This window comes from Xenopus laevis, chromosome 8L (assembly GCF_017654675.1).
Source record: "Xenopus laevis strain J_2021 chromosome 8L, Xenopus_laevis_v10.1, whole genome shotgun sequence".
In the NCBI taxonomy this organism is placed as follows: domain Eukaryota; kingdom Metazoa; phylum Chordata; class Amphibia; order Anura; family Pipidae; genus Xenopus; species Xenopus laevis.
The window spans coordinates 124,289,595-124,308,454 of NC_054385.1; the positions used below are offsets into that span (position 1 = coordinate 124,289,595).

The 18,860-nt window shown below is 40.3% G+C and overlaps 2 protein-coding genes across 3 annotated transcripts in view; both read left to right on the top strand.

Annotated features, from left to right (window-relative positions):
- The window catches only part of ttc24.L (tetratricopeptide repeat domain 24 L homeolog), a 29,760-nt gene extending 20,857 nt beyond the window's left edge, over positions 1–8,903 (top strand). For both annotated transcript variants that reach the window (XM_018231442.2, XM_041573543.1), the window contains 5 exons: positions 1,874–2,085; positions 5,547–5,676; positions 6,437–6,519; positions 6,655–6,703; positions 7,823–8,903. In XM_018231442.2, the coding sequence (XP_018086931.1) occupies positions 1,874–2,085; positions 5,547–5,676; positions 6,437–6,519; positions 6,655–6,703; positions 7,823–7,925 (577 nt within the window). In that variant the 3' untranslated portion in view covers positions 7,926–8,903. The remainder of the gene's footprint in view (positions 1–1,873; positions 2,086–5,546; positions 5,677–6,436; positions 6,520–6,654; positions 6,704–7,822) is intronic.
- Positions 8,904–11,383: 2,480 nt separating this feature from the next.
- Positions 11,384–16,535, top strand: naxe.L (NAD(P)HX epimerasen L homeolog). The gene is made up of 6 exons (XM_018231444.2): positions 11,384–11,618; positions 13,741–13,849; positions 15,146–15,256; positions 15,356–15,469; positions 15,589–15,736; positions 16,268–16,535. Exons 1-6 carry the CDS (start codon positions 11,425–11,427, stop codon positions 16,468–16,470), a joined length of 879 nt encoding a protein of 292 aa, XP_018086933.1. The 5' UTR covers positions 11,384–11,424; the 3' UTR covers positions 16,471–16,535.
- The last annotated feature ends 2,325 nt before the right edge of the window (positions 16,536–18,860 follow it).

The window sequence follows — 18,860 nt, forward strand, 5'->3', positions numbered from 1 at the left end:
TTTGCGCAGCCCTGGCGAAATTACGCCTGGCGAAGTCTAGCGAAGTGCGGCAAAGCTGTCGCTATCGCGTTTTCAGGGCATAGTGAATTTACTGGCACAATGCAATAACACCACAAAATAAAAGCGTTTTAAAGTAATTTACATTTAGAGGGTTATTTATCGAGTCGTGTTTTCCACAAAAATTCAAGCTTTTCTTTGGTCAAAACTCACATTTTCAGGTTAAAAAAAACTTTTCAAGTTCTTTTAAAAAAAAACTTGAATTTTTTGAGATTTATTATACCACGACCCTGGAAATAGCTCAAATCCAAAAATACACCATCTAAAACCTGTTGAGGTCAGGTAGCAGTCAGTGGCAGAGGTCCCTTGATCCATTTGAAGATGGTAATAGCCTTCATGATGCAAAATTTTTCTTTCAGAGGGCTTTGTCGTATAATTTGAGCAATTCGAGTTTTTTCCTGCCGAAAACTCGATTGATTTTGACTTTTTGCAGTTTCGCACCTCGAACTTGCAGAATCAGGGTTTTGCTATTCTAGTTTCTTCTTAGATAAGATACCATTCAAGTTCATTTTAGGGATAAAAAACTCATTCGACCTTTGATAAATAACCCCCATAATATACTGTTAGCATGCACTGGTAAAAGTTGTTATACCAGTTCCTTCAGAAACACAACTATAGTTTATACATAAAAAGCCCCTGTGTAGCCATGGGGGCAGCAACTCAAGCTGGAAAAAAGGAGAAAAGGCACAGATTACATAGCACATATAAGATAAGCTCTGTCCAAAACAATGGTGTTTTATCTGTTATCTGCTATGTATCCTGTGCCTTTTCTCCAGCTTGAATGGCTGCCCCCATGGCTACACAGCAGCTTGTTTATATAAACTATAGTAGTACTTATCTGTTATCTACTGTGTATCCTGTGCTTGAATGGCTGCCCCCATGGCTACACAGCAGCTTGTTTATATAAACTATAGTAGTACTTATCTGTTATCTACTGTGTATCCTGTGCTTGAATGGCTGCCCCCATGGCTACACAGCAGCTTGTTTATATAAACTATAGTAGTACTTATCTGTTATCTACTGTGTATCCTGTGCTTGAATGGCTGCCCCCATGGCTACACAGCAGATTGTTTATATAAACTATAGTAGTACTTATCTGTTATCTACTGTGTATCCTGTGCTTGAATGGCTGCCCCCATGGCTACACAGCAGCTTGTTTATATAAACTATAGTAGTACTTATCTGTTATCTACTGTGTATCCTGTGCTTGAATGGCTGCCCCCATGGCTACACAGCAGCTTGTTTATTATGTAAACTATAGTTTTTTTTCTTAAGCAACACAAAGCTTTTACCAGTGCATGGCAACAGTACATTATATTTTAATTACTTTGTTACACTTTCAGTTTTTAGTGTTACATACCTCCCAACTGTCCCGTTTTCCGCAGGACAGTCCCAATTTTGACAGCTCAGCCCACAGTCCCGGAATGTTACTAATCTCGTGCACTGAACAGCCAAAAAAAGATACAACGTTTCTAACTTAATTGGCTTTTGGCAGAGAGTCCATAATATGTGGCAGGTGCACTTCAATACTTTTGTAACAATTTAAGATAAGCAAAGAAACAATTGTAACAATTTAGGATATTGAAAAGTTGCTTAGAATTGGTCATTCTTTAACATACTAAGTTAACTTAAAGGTGAATCACCCCTTTAACAGGGAACTGTCCAGCTGATCTGAAAAGGTAGAACTGAATATCTCTGTAACTTGAAACCTTGATTTTGTTTACAAAATGATGGATAAACATTATTATTGCTTAGGCTTTCTACTAGATGTACTAGATATTAAAGGCTTTTCGTGATTCATTTTCCTTTTCTACAGTGTTCAGGAACAATTTGTAATAAAGGCTCCTCCCATGGAACATTTTGATGACCCTGAACTTGGTGATGAAGCTGAAGAACCTGAAGCGACAGAAGAAGAGGAAGAAGAAGAAGAAGAGGAAGAAGAGGACAACAGCAATGAAGAAGAAAAGAAGGAGGACAACAACAGGGCATTGAAAACCACTGGCAAGCAAACAGAAAAACCTAATTCAAGTAATGCTTAACAGAAACACTACTGGGTGTAGTACAGGTATGGGGTCCGTTATCCGGAAACCTGTTATCCAGAAAGCTCCGAATTACGGAATGGCCACCTCCCATAGACTCCATTTTATTGTAATAATCTAAATTTTAAAAATTGATTTATTTTTTCCCTGTAATAATAACAGTAGCTTGTACTTGATCCCAACTAAGGTATAATTAATCATTATTGGAAGCAAAACCAGCCTATTGGGTTTATTTCATGTTTACATGATTTTCTAGGAGACTTAAGGTATGAAGATCCAAGATCCAGGTCCCGAGCATTCTGGATAACAGGTCCCATACCTGTACACTAGCAACTGCTTTTCTTCTTGCCCCCATCTTGCCCTGCTTTGTCTGCTGTCTTCCCATTCTTCATACCTGCAACCGCTGCTCTGCAGGACCCCAGAATGTCCAGTGCCCAAGACACTTGATAGGTCTAGAACTGGAGGGAGAGCAAACATCCAGAAGGCTTAAGAGTATTGTTTTCACCAGTCAGTCCGCTAAGGCAGACAAGGAGGGAACAAAGAAGACATTATAGGGAAAGCTATGAAAGTAATGTTGATGTGAATAACAGGAATAGTTAACCTTTTAAAATTGGAACATTTATGTATCATCTGTTTTCTAGAAATGTAAAGCAATCTAGAGCAGATGTGTATTCATCACTTGTGAGATTATATTGCAAATATAAAAAATATATATCTATGATATATGAACACGAAACGAGTAAGGCTACCTCTGTGTTTACCTAATAAACAATATTTGGATATGTTTGGAAGATTGCTCTTTGAGTGCCTGCTTCACACAAATATGGTTTGATCCACTCCCCTAGCTGAATGCTCAGGGTGGTGCACCTGGGCCTCCTCCAGTACTTAAAGGGAAACTGTGACGGGAATTTTTTTTTTTCCAAAACACATCAATTAATAGTGTTGCTCCAGCAGAATTCTGCGCTGAAATCCATTTCTCAAAAGAGCAAACAGATTTTTTTATATTTAATTTTGAAATCTGACATGGGGCTAGACACAGTAACGTAACTAGAGGGGGGCGGGCCCTGGTGCGTGACGCGCAGCCGGGGCCCCCACCCCCCTCAGTACGCAATTTTCCACCCGGATTCCAGTGGGGCGCAAGCTGCCGGGGGGCCCTGAGTGGGTGAGGGCCCTGGCCCGCTCGCACCCCCTGCTCCCCTGGTAGTTCCGCCACTGGCTAGACATGTCTTTTCCCAGCTGCCCCCAGTCATGTGACTTGTACTCTGATAAACTTCAGTCACTCTTTACAGCTGTACTGCAAGTTGGAGTGATATCACCCCCTCCCTTCCCCCCCCCAGCAGCCTAACAACAGAACAATAGGAAGGTAACCAGATAGCACAAGAACAACAGCTGCCTGGTAGATCTAAGAACAGCACTCAATAGTAAAATCCAGGTCCCACTAAGACACATTCAGTTACATTGAGTAGGAGAAACAACAGCCTGCCAGAAAGCAGTTCCATCCTAAAGTGCTGGCTCTTTCTGAAATCACATGACCAGGCAAAATGACCTGAGATGCACCTACACACCAATATTACAACTAAACAAATACACTTGCTGGTTCAGGAATTACATTTTATATTGTAGAGTGAATTATTTGCTGTGTAAACAGTATAATTTAGGAATAAACAAAAAACATAAAAATCATGACAGAATCCCTTTAATGAGTTACGTGATTATACTTTGGGAACCTCCTGTACCATTTCAGATAATTATTCTACCTCATCCCTTTAATATTTTCCACTTATGAAAGCTCTGTGCTCTTTGCTTTAATTCCATGAACATCTGGAACAGAAGGCAAGCAATAACCTATTTCACCCTCAATGGCCTTAACACTGGAGCTCTTATATTAAGGTTACAGGTATTAAAAGACATTTATAGTTTCAGGGGTACCCAGGGTACAAATAAGCACTCACCCCAAATCTCCCCCTAACTGGTTTTCAGACTGGGCCCCATAGCTCATAACAAGGTCAGTAACGTAACTAGATGGGGGCGGGCCCTGGTGCGTGACGCATTTCAGTGGCGTGGGCTGCCGGGGGGGCCCTGAGGGGGTGCGGGCCATGGGCCGCACGCACCCCCTGCTCCCCCGGTAGTTCCGCCACTGAACAAGGTTACAGATATATAGTAACAGGTAATACCCCTGCTATAGTTCCAGGGGTATCCAGGGCACAAATAAGCACTCACCCCAAATCTCTCCCTAACTGACCTTCAGGCTGGGTCCCCTTAGCCCATAACAAGGTTACAGATATATAGAAACATTGGGGTAACAGTCACCCTGCTATAGTTCCAGGGGTACCCAGGGTACAAATAAGCATTCACCCCAAATCTCCCCCTAACTGGCCTTCAGGCTGGGCCCCCTTAGCTCATAACAAGGTTACAGATATATAGAAACATTGGGGTAACAGTCACCCTGCTATAGTTCCAGGGGTACCCAGGGTACAAATAAGCACTCACCCCAAATCTCCCCTTAACTGGCCTTCAGGCTGGGCCCCCTTAGCTCATAACAAGGTTACAGATATATAGAAACATTGGGGTAACAGTCACCCTGCTATAGTTCCAGGGGTACCCAGGGTACAAATAAGCACTCACCCCAAATCTCCCCCTAACTGGCCTTCAGACTGGGCCCCCTTAGCTCATAACAACAAGGTTACAGATATATAGAAACATTGCGGTAACAGTCACCCTTCTATAGTTCCAGGGGTACCCAGGGCACAAATAAACACTCACCCCAAATCTCCCCCTAACTGACCTTCAGGCTGGGCCCCCTTAGCTCATAACAAGGTTACAGATATATAGAAACATTGGGGTAACAGTCACCCTGCTATAGTTCCAGGGGTACACAGGGCACAAATAAGCACTCACCCCAAATCTCCCCCTAACTGACCTTCAGACTGGGCCCCCTTAGCTCATAACAAGGTTACAGATATATAGAAACATTGGGGTAACAGTCACCCTGCTATAGTTCCAGGGGTACACAGGGTACAAATAGGCACTCAACCTAGGGTTGCCATCTGGCCGGTATTTTAACCGCCTGGCCTGTAAAAATAATGCTTGATCCCAATGTTATTAATAGGGAAAAAATATAAATATATAGGAAGGGTGGCTATGAAGATTTTCATCTGAAGAAGCTGCTCGGGAAAAAATATAAATATATAGGAAGGGTGACTATGAAGATTTTCATCTGAAGAAGCTGCTCGGATGAGTTGTGAAACGTCTTCATTGATTACTCAGCAAGTCCAGTTGTTTTTAGATTTACCTAAACTAGATATAGGAAGGGTGGTATTTCTTTCCAGAAAAGGTGGCAATCCTAACTCAACCCCAAATCTCACCATAAGAAGAACTATGTCCCAAATGTATTTAAGGTTGTTGGAGGAAGAAAAGGATGTTTTTTTCTAATTCATGTGTTCCTGGCAGAGACAGAGGAGGAAGAGGAGGAGGATGATTCAGGCAGTCTAACATTGGTAACAAACCAATATTCAGAGGATTGTGAAGAACCAGATTCTGCTGGCATCTCCCACTATGCAAATTACCCACAGGCCAACAGGTAAAATAGTTACATTAAAGGGCTGCGCCACCCCAGAAAGTTGGGGGGGGGGGGTTTACATAACGAATATGCAATATTTTAAGTAATTTTACACTGCAAATATCATTAATTTGTAACAGTAGTGCCCCATGCTATTGTGCCGGGCAAGCCAACCAACTGAACAGAACTACTGATGCAGGAGGATGTGGATATATATATATATATATATATATATATATATATATATATATATATATATATATATATATATAAAATACACAAAAGGCATGAATGTCCTCTAAATTATAACTGCTCTTAGTGATGTCATCAGTTATAAACGGAGCTTAGTGATGTCATTTCTGTTGTATGACTCAATAAAACTGGTGTTTGGGCCTCATGTTTTTATATGGTCATGGAACTTCTCGGTGACTTATAATATCCTTGTATTTTACAATAGTACTTTATTCATTATATATTACTCATTGTGACTCAAGTGATGCAACTGAGCAGAAAGGCATCAAGAGACGCCTCCTGCATCAGTACTGGCAATCAAACAATCAGATAAAACAGCAGGGGGCACTCATGTTCCAAATTCTTCATATTAGCATGACTGTTTGACCCAGAGTGCCGTTTGTCAGAGGGTGGGGCCTCCCAACATTGATTGATGGCCTTGGCATATTTGATTTTTCCCTAGCAACTGCTTAATAATGGATAATGCATCGCTTTCCAGGGGAGTGTGACTGTGAGGTGCCACTAAATCCTTTGTTTCCTTCACTCACAGCAATCTGAATAATACTTACCTGCGGCCTGATCTGTTCTACCAGAACAACAACCACAATGAGACATTACAGGACACTCAGAAAAGTAAGTCATTGGCAAGGAGAATCCTGATTGGCCGATCGAGACGATTAATGCTTTCTCTAATCTCAAAAATATACTTTGGACCTATAGTAAAAGGAGAGTATATAGATTAATGTCTATCTTGCGTTTAATCGCCAGGTAACCACGACTATGAAACTCTGAAGTTGCAGACGATGGCTTTAGAGAGGTGAGACTGTATTATTTACTAATGTATCTGTATTTGGTCTGATTTACAAGTGGCAGTTTCAGGTGGGCAGCACATGTACAGAATTACTGTTAATGTGAACCCCGTACGGATTTGGGCTACTTTTTGAGCCTTTGGCTGGTTTGTAGTTTGGAAACCAGGCAACGTTTTTTTTCTTGCCCTACTGTGCCTGTGTCTCCCAATGCATGTTGGGTAATGTAATTTTTGTTGAACAATTTGCCAACTGCCAAGTTTAATGTAAGACTACAATACTCTGAAAAAAATTGGAAAACCAATACCTTAGTCAAAAGTGGGGTGTTCCCAGATTTATTGAAGTGCTCAAGACACGCAAGTAACCTGCGTGTCTTGAGCACTTCAATAAATCTGGGAACACCCCACTTTTGACTAAGGTATTGGTTTTCCAATTTTTTTCAGAGTACATATAACTGGCGGTGGGAGAGGCCAGTACCAATACCTTTTTCCCATAACTTTGATTTTTTTTTTGCATAGACTACAATACCCAGCATGCAATGGGACTGACTTGTGTAGAAGTCGGGAGTTACCAGATTTTGGGCTCTGTACCCCAGTCTCCCGTCCCATTCTTGCATTTTCCCGTGACTTTCCTTTATTTCAGGCATTTTGGGGCAAAAATCTGCTGGCCACAATAATGTCTAGAGGTTGACCTGTTTTACCAATATTTATTGAAATTGTATATGTATTAGGGACTTGTGGGGCCCCTGGTGACAGGTGAATCTGAATCATTTTGCTTCATGGAAAAATATGCAAAACAGTGTAAATTAGAAAAAGACGTATTTTCACATATAGTCATTTATTTTTTAGACTTTTTTCAATGCACATATTGTGCTATTTAGGGCTACTTTTGAAGTGCCTGTTGGCTACTTTTGGGCTGGTTTTGTAGCCATCACTGGCTGGGGAGAGAGCGTAAGGGAGCGCTCAACCAGAAGCCACCAGTGACCCGAAGATTTTTGTGGTAGCCAGCCCGAACCTGCAAGACCCGCGGGTAAACCCACAGGTCCCCCATCACTACTAGGGAAAAGTGATCTATAAAATGATACAGAAGTTACACCTGACTGTGACGAGTGGTTTCATTTTTACTTTCAGAAGCCAACGTAAACAATCAGAAGTCCTTCATATACCCGGAGGGGTCCCTCCCCAAAAACCCGGCCCTCTGAGGCGTGAATCCAGAATGTGTCACGTGATGTGAAATTCACCTGGTGGAACACGTTGAGACCTGGACTCGGACCAGGAAGTGAAACTCCAGAATCCTACAGAAATACTTCCTTCTGCCCATGTGCAGACAGCACTTTTTCTAACATAAGACTAAATCATAATAGCACTACATGATATTTACATATCCTCTGATCAGAGAGCAGGTCCAGCTGGAATCTCAGGGAAAGTCCTTTTAGCCTCACCTTCGAAAAAGAGGTGTGGTCATCAGAACCAGGTTATGGCTGCCTCTAGGAAAGACAAGGACTATGCTGTACACATAAGGCCTATTTGGGTTTTGTTTGGGCTTCTACACCTCAATATACTATGTTTTCCATAGTTCTTACTTTGTTCAGAAAACATATTGGAATGGCTTAGAATGGATTCTATGTGCTTAGGTCCTAGGTCACTCAAGGAGCTCGCAACTTCAGAACTCACTTGAGAATGTTGTTCTGTTTTTGTTTTCAATCTCTAAGCAGTATTTGGACTTTTCACTTACGGGTGAATATACGAGACCTTGTACTGTACCTACATAGTAACATAGTAAGTTAGGTTGAAAAAAGACACAAGTCCATCAAGTTCAACCTTTTAACCTGCCTAACTGCCAGTTGATCCAGAGGAAGGCAAAAAAAAACCCATCCGAAGCCTCTCCAATTTGCCTCAGAGGGAGAAAAAATTCCTTCATGACTCCAGAATGGCAATGGGACCAGTCCCTGGATCAACTTGTATTACCCTTGCCTACAGCAGCCTTGAAGTGAATTAGGTGGGACCAATTTAGCCACTGTGAATTGCACTGGTTATAAAAAAGGGGATACACATTTCTGAAGGGCCACTATACACTATTGTTTGTATCTTGAATTGTGCTCAATACATGAGAATACATATACATGCACGGGATTTGTTATCCAGAATGCTCCGGACCTGGAGTTTTCCAGATAAGGGGTCTTTCCGTAATTTGCATCTTCATACCTTAAATCTGCTATAAAATCATTTAAAGTGGACCTGTCACCAAGACATACAAATCTGTATATTAAAAGTCCTTTTCAAATTAAGGAAGAAATCCAAATTCTTTATTTTTTATTAAAGCATTCATAACTGTTGTAAACTCATTTAAAAATCTCAGCTGTCAATCAAATATTGCCTGCCCCTCCTCTATGCCTTAGGCATAGAGGCGGGGCAGACAATTACTTTCACTTTCCATTCAGCACTTCCTAGATGTCACTGCTCTCCCCACATTCCCCCCGTTCTCTTCACCATTTAATTGTGTAGCCAGTACATGGGGATGGACATCAGGTCCCCCATTCTGGTGCACAGAATAATAGTGTCCACAAAATGGCTCCTGCCTGCTTGCTGTAATTATGAATTCCCAGACTGAAGGAAACAAGTTTCAAATATTTTTTTAAAGTGTTATTAAAGTTCCTTTTGCTTGACGAACATTATAAAATAGGATTTGGAAAAAAAAATTTGGGTGACAGGTCCCCTTTAAACATAGATGAAACTCAATAAGATTGTTTTGCTTCCTGTAAGGATTAATTATATTTAGTGATATCAAATACAAGTTACTGTTTTATTATTACAGAAAAAAAGGAAATCATTTTTAAATAGTTTGGATTATTTGGATAAAATGGAGTCTATGGGAGACAGCCTTCCTGTAATTCTTAACTTTATAAAGTGCTGTAATTTAAGGTGCTGCAACATGATTAGTCTAAAAGTATATATTTTTACAAAAACTGTAATAAGTCTTGTACTGAATCTGAGAATTCTAAGAACTGTAAATGATTTCATTGACCTCAACTTCTTTAATGCTCGTCTTGTGTTAATATTGTATGTTTGTGTATTCTTAACATGTTAGGCTCATTTACTATATTGGAGTAGTGCAAAGTTCTGCATATCGGAGCAAATCATTGGTGCTCATCGCATCTATTAGCTCCAGCGCCTTCCTGAATAAGGGTTAAGGTCAATGGTGTAACTAGATATTACTGGGCCCCACAGCAAATTGTTTTTCAGGCCCCCAAAATGTTTAGAGATTGACTTGTTTTACCAATATTTATTGAAATTGTATATGAATTAGGGCCTCGTGGAGCCCGTATACCTCCTGGGTCTGCTTCTTCTATAATTACGCCCGTTACGTATACAAGATTTTGCATGCTTTTTAGCACTTTGCACTTGGACCTTTGTTGGTCAGGGAGCCTTATGGACTTTAAAACAAAAACTATAAAGGGGATATCAATGTATGACTCTATGACTGTGTTATTATTAAAAAAAAATATCTATTTTGCTTTAAATGCCATGGCTTATTTATTAGAATCCCATTCTGATGTTCTTTATTTATTTTCCAACAGAACCCAGGTCACATACACAAATAAATGCTGAGAAATTACCAAATTAAAAGTCGGGCTCATTGTGGATAGCCCCTGGTATTTGTTATTGGAAATGCCATCATAAATTCAAACTATTGCCAGTCTCTTTTTTAGGGTTGCACCGAATCCAGGATTCGATTTGGCATTCGGCCTTTTTTTTAGCAGGATTCAGATTTGGTTGAATCCTTCTGCCCGGCCGAACCGAATCCTAGTTTGCATATGCAAATTAGGGGTAGGGATAGAAACTGTGTGATTTTTTGTCACAAAACAATGAAGTAAAAAATGTTTTCCCCTTCCCACCCCTAATTTGCATATGCAAATTAGGATTTGGTTCGGCCGAATCCAGAATAGTGGATTTGGTGCATCAATACTCTTTTTAAATCTGTCTGATTGTGCCATTTGTCCCTGATTTCCATTTGCAGTCCTTGATCTTCACTCCCTGGGGCTCCTTTATAGACACTGGGAAAATTTGCACCTGGGCAGTAACCCATAGCAACCAATCAGTGATTCGTTTTTATTCAGCCCGATGATGAATGGTCAAGCAACTTTTCAATTGCTCTTTTTTTATAGCTTTTGAATTATTTGTTTTCCTTTTTAACTCTAATTTTCAAATGGGGTCACTGACCCCAGCAGCCAATACACAATTCCCTGCAAGGCTTCTGTTTCTTTCTATTACTTATTTTTCTATTTAGGCCCTCCTCTATTCATACTACTACCTCTCTTCCAAACCACTGCCTGGTTGTTAGGTTAATGTGGACCCTAGCAACCAGATAGCTGCCAACATTCCAAACTGGAGAAATGCTGAACATAAAACATAAATTCATAAAGCCTCAAACAGTAAAAATGAAGACAAATTAAAAATTGTCTCAGAATTGCACTCAACAGGTAATTTACAGGTGAACAACCCCTTTACTCGTGACTGAAAGCTATTGCTTTGCTAATCTGCTACTACGTGACTGAACAAGCAGCATTCTTGCAATAACATCACTAGGCCTCGCCTGACAAATCTGCAGCCAATGAGAATCAACCATACCGCGCATGCGCCTCTAATTTTTTAAATCACGCAGGCGCATAACCGTCTCACCTTGGAACGCACTCTTTTTCTATATACCGGAAGTGGTGCTTGACAGTTTCCGGATGTACGGGCTCCGCACTCTGTTTAGCTTGGGCCTGCTGGTCGGGGGTACACGACTGGGCGCACGGGTAGCGCAAGTTGGAGCCCTTGGCGAGACGTGTGCGCGGGGTCAGGGACTGGCAGGAGACGGAAGCTCTGGGTGCAGACACTACAGAAGTGGGTCAGCCAACATGGCAGGGGGTCTGAAATATCTGAGGTAACCAGTGCAGAAGGGCATTGTGGGTAACCCACACACAGTTAATAGAGTGGACAGGGGATACCAGAAGGGAATTGTGGGTAATCCATACACAGTCAATAGAGTGGAGAGGGGATACCAGGAGGGAATTGTGGGTAATCCACACACACAGTCAATAGAGTGGAGAGGGGATACCAGGAGGGAATTGTGGGTAACTCACGCACAGAAGGGAATTGTGGGAAAACGAATTTAAGAACTCATGACAACTTTTAATTTTCCTTGGCTGAATGAAGCAAACATATCTAAATGAATACATTTTAAAGCTTTCTTAGCATTACATTATCCAAAAATAAAAACGTTGTTAGAGTTCCCTTTTAATGGAGAAAGCTGAGATTAATCAGATGCTCATAAACCATTCTTTAACAATTTGGGGATGTCCAGCCCCTCCCTTCCCAATCCTCATGTATTTACCCAGTCATTTCAGAATGCTTTACTAATGAGACGCTGAGGGACATATTGTCACAATGAAGAAACTTACAATTAAAGCAATCATTTTATTTCTGGATGTAAATATTACAGACCTGTCCCCCTGCACATACACAGTGAGACAGTCTGCAGGCTTATACCTCCCTATTGCTTTACTTTAGAGCAGGGCTGTCTAACAGGAGGCCCATGGGCCGGATCATTTTTATACAAATTATTATGGCCTACATAATGTAAACACTGCATGGCCAGTGCTCTTTTAGGGAATCAAGCTGGGGATACATAATAAGATCCCCTTGTTTTAAGGAGAACTAACCCCTAAAAATGAATGTGGCAAAAATGGCATATTTTATATAGTGAACTTATTGCACGAGGCTAAAGTTTGAGCTTGTCAATAGCAGCAATGATCCAGGACTTCAAACTTGTCACAGGGGGTCACCATCTTGGAAAGTGTCTGTGACACTCACATGCTCAGTGGGCTCTGATTGGCTGTTGAGAAGCTAAGCTTAGGGCTCGTCACTAATAATCCATCAGAAAATGAGCTTCCCCTGTAATATAAGCTGATGCTACAGGTTTGCTGATTATTCAATTCTGATGCTAATTGCACTGGTTTCTGTGCTGCCATGTAGTAATTATCTGTATTAATTACTAATCAGCCTTATATTGTGACATTTCTATTCTATGTGTACTGTATATTGTGAGTGGGTCCCTAAGCTCAGTAAGTGACAGCAGCACAGAGCATGTGCAGTGAATCAGCAGAAAAGAAGATGGGGAGCTACTGGGGCATCTTTGGAGACACAGATCTTTACTGCTAAAGGGCTGTGGTTGCCTTGGGCTGGTACAGAAACACAAAACATCATGTATAACATTTCTACCTACTGCTTTAGTTAAGCTTTAGTTCTCCTTTAACAAAATTGAGTGGGTCATTAAAGAGGTTGTTCACCTCTGAGAGAGGGATATTGTGAGACAATTTGCAATTTGTTTTCATTTTTTATTATTGAAGGTTTTTGAGTTATTTAACTTTTTATTCAGCAGCTCTTCAATTTGCATCTTAACCAATCTGGTAACTAGGGTCCAAATTACTCTAGCAACCATGCATTGATATGAATAGGAGAGGCCTGAATAGAAGGATCAGTAATAAAAAGTAACAATAACAATATTTGTAGCATTTGTTTTTTTAGAAGGGAGTCAGTGACGCCCATTTGAAAGCTGCAAAGAGTCTGAAGAAAAAGGCAAATGACTATAAAACTCTAAATAATGAAGACCAATTGAAAAGTTTGTTAGAATTGGCCGTTCTATTACATAATAAAAGTTACCTTAAAGGTGAACCACCCCTTTAACTTGATTTGGCCACCAACAGTGAGCACCGAATCTGGACAATCCAATCATTTGGTCCTGTCGTTGGGAGAGGACTGCATTAATCTATTGACGTGGATCATTGATAAAAAGGAATTTGAAACCTGGCCAATCAATAGCTACCCAATTTTTGGCAATATATCGATTGGGCAAGAGCCTCGTATATGGGCTGACAAGCTGTAGATTCTGGAGGGGACAAGTCAGCAGCTTTTATTGGTCCATCCAGTTCTGTGCTGGAATTTGATATCAGGTAATGGTAATGGACAATGTACCCCCTAATCTCACACCCACATTTGTTTATCAGTCAGGAGGAAGCCCAGGCAGTGGATGAAGAGCTGTTTAATGAATATAAGTTCAGTGTTGACCAACTCATGGAACTAGCAGGACTTAGCTGCGCTGTCGCTATAACCAAGGTAACCGTTTACTCCTCTGTTTGCACTCGACAGTGTTGCCCTGTCTTTCACAAGAAGCTGCTGCACCTGACTCATAGGAAGTGATTTATCAAAATCCCAAATGATCTCATTATTTTCTGAAATATACTTCGACCAAATCCGCACTGATTTTTTTACCCTTATTTATTAATAGGGATGCACCGAATCCAGGATTTGGTTCAGGATTCGGCCAGGATTCAGCCTTTTTCAGCAGGATTCGGATTCAGCCAAATCCTTCTGACCGGCCGAACCGAATCCTAATTTGCATATGAAAATTAGGACGGGGAGGGAAATCGTGTGACTTTTTCACAAAACAAGGAAGTAAAATTTTTTTCCCCTTCCCACCCCTAATTTGCATACGCAAATTAGGATTCCAGTCAGTATTCAGGTGAATCTTTCACAAAAGATTCGGGGGTTCGGCCGAATCCAAAATAGTGGATTCGGTGCATCCCTATTTATTAATAAACTTTTTTGGAAAAATTAGTGTGCAGGAAAAACTCGAATAAATCATGAAAAACTGGATCGTATGAATTTTTTTAGATTTTTGCCCGAAAACCACAAAATCTTTGCATTATTGCACAAAACCCAGCGCAGATCAGGATATCTTCGGGACTTCTCCCATTGATTTATATACAGGTATGGGACCTGTTATCCAGAATGCTCAGGACCTGGGGTTTTTCGGATAACAGATCTTTCTGTAGTTTGGATCTTCATACCTTAAGTCTACAAGAAAATCATGTAAACATTAAATAAACCGAATAGGCTGGTTTTACCTCCAATAAGGATTAATTATATCTTTGTTTCGGTAAAATGGAGTCTATGGGAGACGGCCTTTCCATAATTTAAAACTTTCTGGATAACGGGTTTCCCAGATAATGGATCCCATACCTGTACAACCTTTGCAGGTCTGAGATGCCGTATTTTCAGATTCAGACTTTATCCGTTTTTGGTATAATAAATTCTGAAAAATTGGAGTTTGTTTTACTAAAAATTCGGATTTTACAGTAAAAAAAAACAAACTATATTTTCTTGTTTTTTGCTTTTGGACTTTAATAAATAACCCCCTTAGTGCAGCCTGCTGGCACGTGGGTATGTTTAGCAAATAGTACAATTTAGTCTGGAATTTAGTGTAAGCATATGGGGTGTTATGGGTCATTTCACATCAAGGATGATTCCAATAGGCTGCTGTTCAGTAGTCATATGAAAAACATACGCCGTTTTATCTGAAGACTCCAAAGTTTTTATAACATCTATTAAATTGGTTTCCATTATCTATAGGCCTATCCAGTCAGTTCATTCACATCAAACTTGCCAACGGTATTGGTGGTGTGTGGTCCTGGGAACAACGGAGGAGATGGTCTGGTCTGTGCCCGACACCTCAAGCTTTTTGTAAGTTCTTTTGTACTTTGTGAAAGGGTGATATAACCATATTATACAAAATCTATTAACTCCTGCCTGTTTAACACTGTATCAATTGTCTCCCAAAAGGGCTATGAACCAGCTATACATTACCCGAAGCGCCCAAACAAGACGTTATTTGAAAACCTAACAACGCAGTGTCAGAAAATGGACATTCCATTTCTCTCAGAGTTTCCACGTGAGGTATATTTGTAATGAGTTTTGATATCAGGAGTGTAGAAACCAGTATCGACTTGGCCTTTTCAGGAAGTAGAGTTCTATGGTAATAATCTATAATATAGTAACACCCATGTGCTTTTCAGCCCGAAGTAATCGATGGAGCCTATAACCTGGTTGTGGATGCCATTTTTGGATTCAGCTTTAAAGGGGCCGTGCGAGAGCCCTTTGGGAATATTCTGAGTACTTTGAAGCGCGTCACTGTACCCATCGCAAGTGTGGACATTCCATCAGGTATGGAAAACCCAACAACAAGTGGGAAAGGATATGTTAACTTCCACGGCACCGTGGTGATCAAAATGCCAAATATAACTTAGTCTTGCTTCAATAAACAGCCATGCATGATACATCACTCCTCTAGATAGCTTTATAGCATAAGTGCTGTAAGTGAAAGATATAAATACTGCACCAGTAAATCAAAAATAAAAAAGGAAGGAGAACTCCAGCAGAATCTCTGCAAAACCTTTATTACAGGTTAAACAACATGTTTTGGGTCAATACCCTTTATCAAGTGTACAAAGATCATTACCATGTGTTCATATTTATACCTAAAAATTACCTTTGCCCCAATTAAACCAAGGGCATTCTGGGTAAATAATTTAATTAGGCCCACAGTAGTTCTACAAACATTTTCAGGGTGAGACATACTGTATACATAAGTTACAATGGGGTTGAATTCCTATGCTACTTATAACAATACATAGACAAATGCATTTTTTTGTATGTCTGCCTTTTTTAAGGTTTTGGCACATTCATCTTTTTCAGGATGGGACGTGGAGAAGGGGAACTCAGAGGGGATACAGCCCGACATGCTTATTTCGCTGACTGCTCCCAAAAAATCAGCCGTGCACTTCAATGGGCGCTACCACTTCCTGGGTGGAAGATTTGTCCCTAAGGCACTAGAGAAAAAGTACAACCTCAATATCCCACAATACCCTGGGACTGAATGTGTCCAGAAGTTGCCTTAAAAACCAAATAGGGTTCTTGGTATTTGTAGCCAATCATGTTTATCAATATAAAGTCTTTATCATAACCCTATAGCGTGCGGGGGATGATTCAGTATAATAGAAGCAATGACTGAAAAAAAGGACGTTGCAAATTAAATTGACACACGTTTCCGGGTATATTTATGATTAGAGATTTTTAGGCTTGTGGATTTGTGCACACATCACATCCTTCTCACAGAGCTGTCGTCTAGTGCAGGAAGTGATGTTTCCAAGGGGAAATGGATTCCCCTTTACACGGGCTAAGTAACCTGTCACTCACCTAACAGCTATTGGAAGATACCAACGTGGCACCACAGTTTATCCACCAGTTCCTTACACTTTACATATAGTTTGGTTAAAGGAAATCTATACCCCCAACCAATGTAGGTCTCTATAAAAAGATATTGCATAAAACAGCTCTTGTGTAAAATACTGCTTCATGTAAATAACCATTTTCATAATAATATACTTTTCTAGTAGTATGTACCATTGGGTAATCATAAATATAAATTGCCATTTTAAAAAATAAGGACTGCCCCCTGGGATTGTACGATTCACTGTGAACACAAACATACCAACAAACCATACATGTTAGGTCACATGAGCCAATTAACAGATCTGTCTTTTGCTTCCACACTTCTTCCTGTTACAGTTAGAGCTGCAGTATTTTTGGTCAGCTGATCTCTGAGGCAGCACACAGACCATCACAAAATGGTGGCTCAAGGCAAGAGATGTAAAAGGGCAACTGTTGCTTAAGTATTAATTTTGGGGGTATAGTTTTCATTTAAATGTACCATGATGTAGACTACAAATGTTTAACTTGTGGCTGTCGGGAAATACCATTTATGTCATGGACGGCTGAGAGTTAAAGGAAAACTATACCCCCAAAATGAAGACTTAAGCAACAGATAGTTTATATCATATTAAGTGGCATTTCAAAGAATCTTCTCAAACTGGAATATATATTTAAAGGAGAAGGAAAGCTACGGAGGCATTTTATTGCCAATATATTAGCTGCAATAGTGCAAGCTAGAATGCTATATTTATTCTGTAGAATGTTTTACCATAAAAAGCTCTAGAAACTCTCTTGTTTGTTTAGGATAGGAGCTGCAGTATTAACATGGTGTGACATCACTTCCTGCCTGAGTCTCTCCCTGCTATGGGCTCAGATTACAGTAGAGAAGGGAGGGGGGAGAGAGGAGCAAACTGAGCATGCTCTTGCCCAGGGCAATGAGGTTTAAGCTGAAGGCAGGAAGTCTGATACAGAAGCCCATGTGTATACAATAGAAGAAAAGAAATGCAGTATTTCTTTTGACAGGGGACTCAAAGCAACATTACTTGGGGTGTTTACTGGTATATTTAGATGGACCTTTCTGATAAGGCTTACTTAGTTTTAACCTTTCCTTCTCCTTTAAGTAAGTATTGTCCTTTTACGTCTCTTGCCTTGAGCCACCATTTCGTGATGGTCTGTGTGCTGCCTCAGAGATCACCTGACCAGAAATACTGCAGCTCTAACTGTAACAGGAAGAGACCACCTGACCAGAAATACTGCAGCTCTAACTGTAACAGGAAGAAGCGTGGAAGCAAAAGACACAACTCTATCTGTTAATTGGCTCATGAGACCTAACAAGTATGGTTTGTTTGGTATGTATGTGTGCACCGTGAATCGTACAATCCCAGGGGACGGCCCTTGTTTTTTAAAATGGCAGTTTTCTATTTATGTTTACCCAATGGCACATACTACTAGAAAATTATATTATTATGAAAATGGTTTACATGAAGTAGGGTTTTACATATGAGCTGTTTTATGCAATATCTCTTTATAGAGACCTACATTGTTTGGGGGATATAGTTTTCCTTTAAAGTGGCCATACACAGGTTGAAAGAAGCGCGCCCTTCGCTTCACCAGACCAAGTTATCATTTCCTATCCTGTGTATGGGGGGCAATGGTCTGCCCAATAGCATATTGTGCAGGTTTGAAAATAGCATTGAGAGGTCGAGTTTGCACATGGGGTGGCCAAATCAGGAAATTGATCGCTGTGCTTGCTCCTTTAAAAAAACCCAAAAAAAAAACCAAGGCACTTAACTATCATGCAAATAAAGCACTTTGAGCATAATTACGGCATCTGTAAGTTAATACTCAACATATTTAAAGCTGGCACTGGTTAGGGTGTTTCTATCGCATGTATATTCAATAAATCATGTCTTTAGAAATGCTTCCAACAGACAACATTGTGCAAGTAGCTTCTGGGGAATTATTGCTTTGTACACGAGAGGCACATTCTGATGTCTGTACATTTTAGTCTGTGACTTGATGTGGATATTAAAGGGGTTGCTCACCTTTAAAGGAAAACTATACCCCCAAAATGAAT

Bases quoted from the DNA above. Each gene is read 5' to 3' on its own strand.
- naxe.L (XM_018231444.2), top strand. From the start codon at position 11,425: ATGTACGGGCTCCGCACTCTGTTTAGCTTGGGCCTGCTGGTCGGGGGT. The intron at 15,470-15,588 runs GTATATTTGTAA...TGTGCTTTTCAG, and splicing joins TCTCAGAGTTTCCACGTGAG to CCCGAAGTAATCGATGGAGC. The intron at 15,737-16,267 runs GTATGGAAAACC...CATCTTTTTCAG, and splicing joins AAGTGTGGACATTCCATCAG to GATGGGACGTGGAGAAGGGG.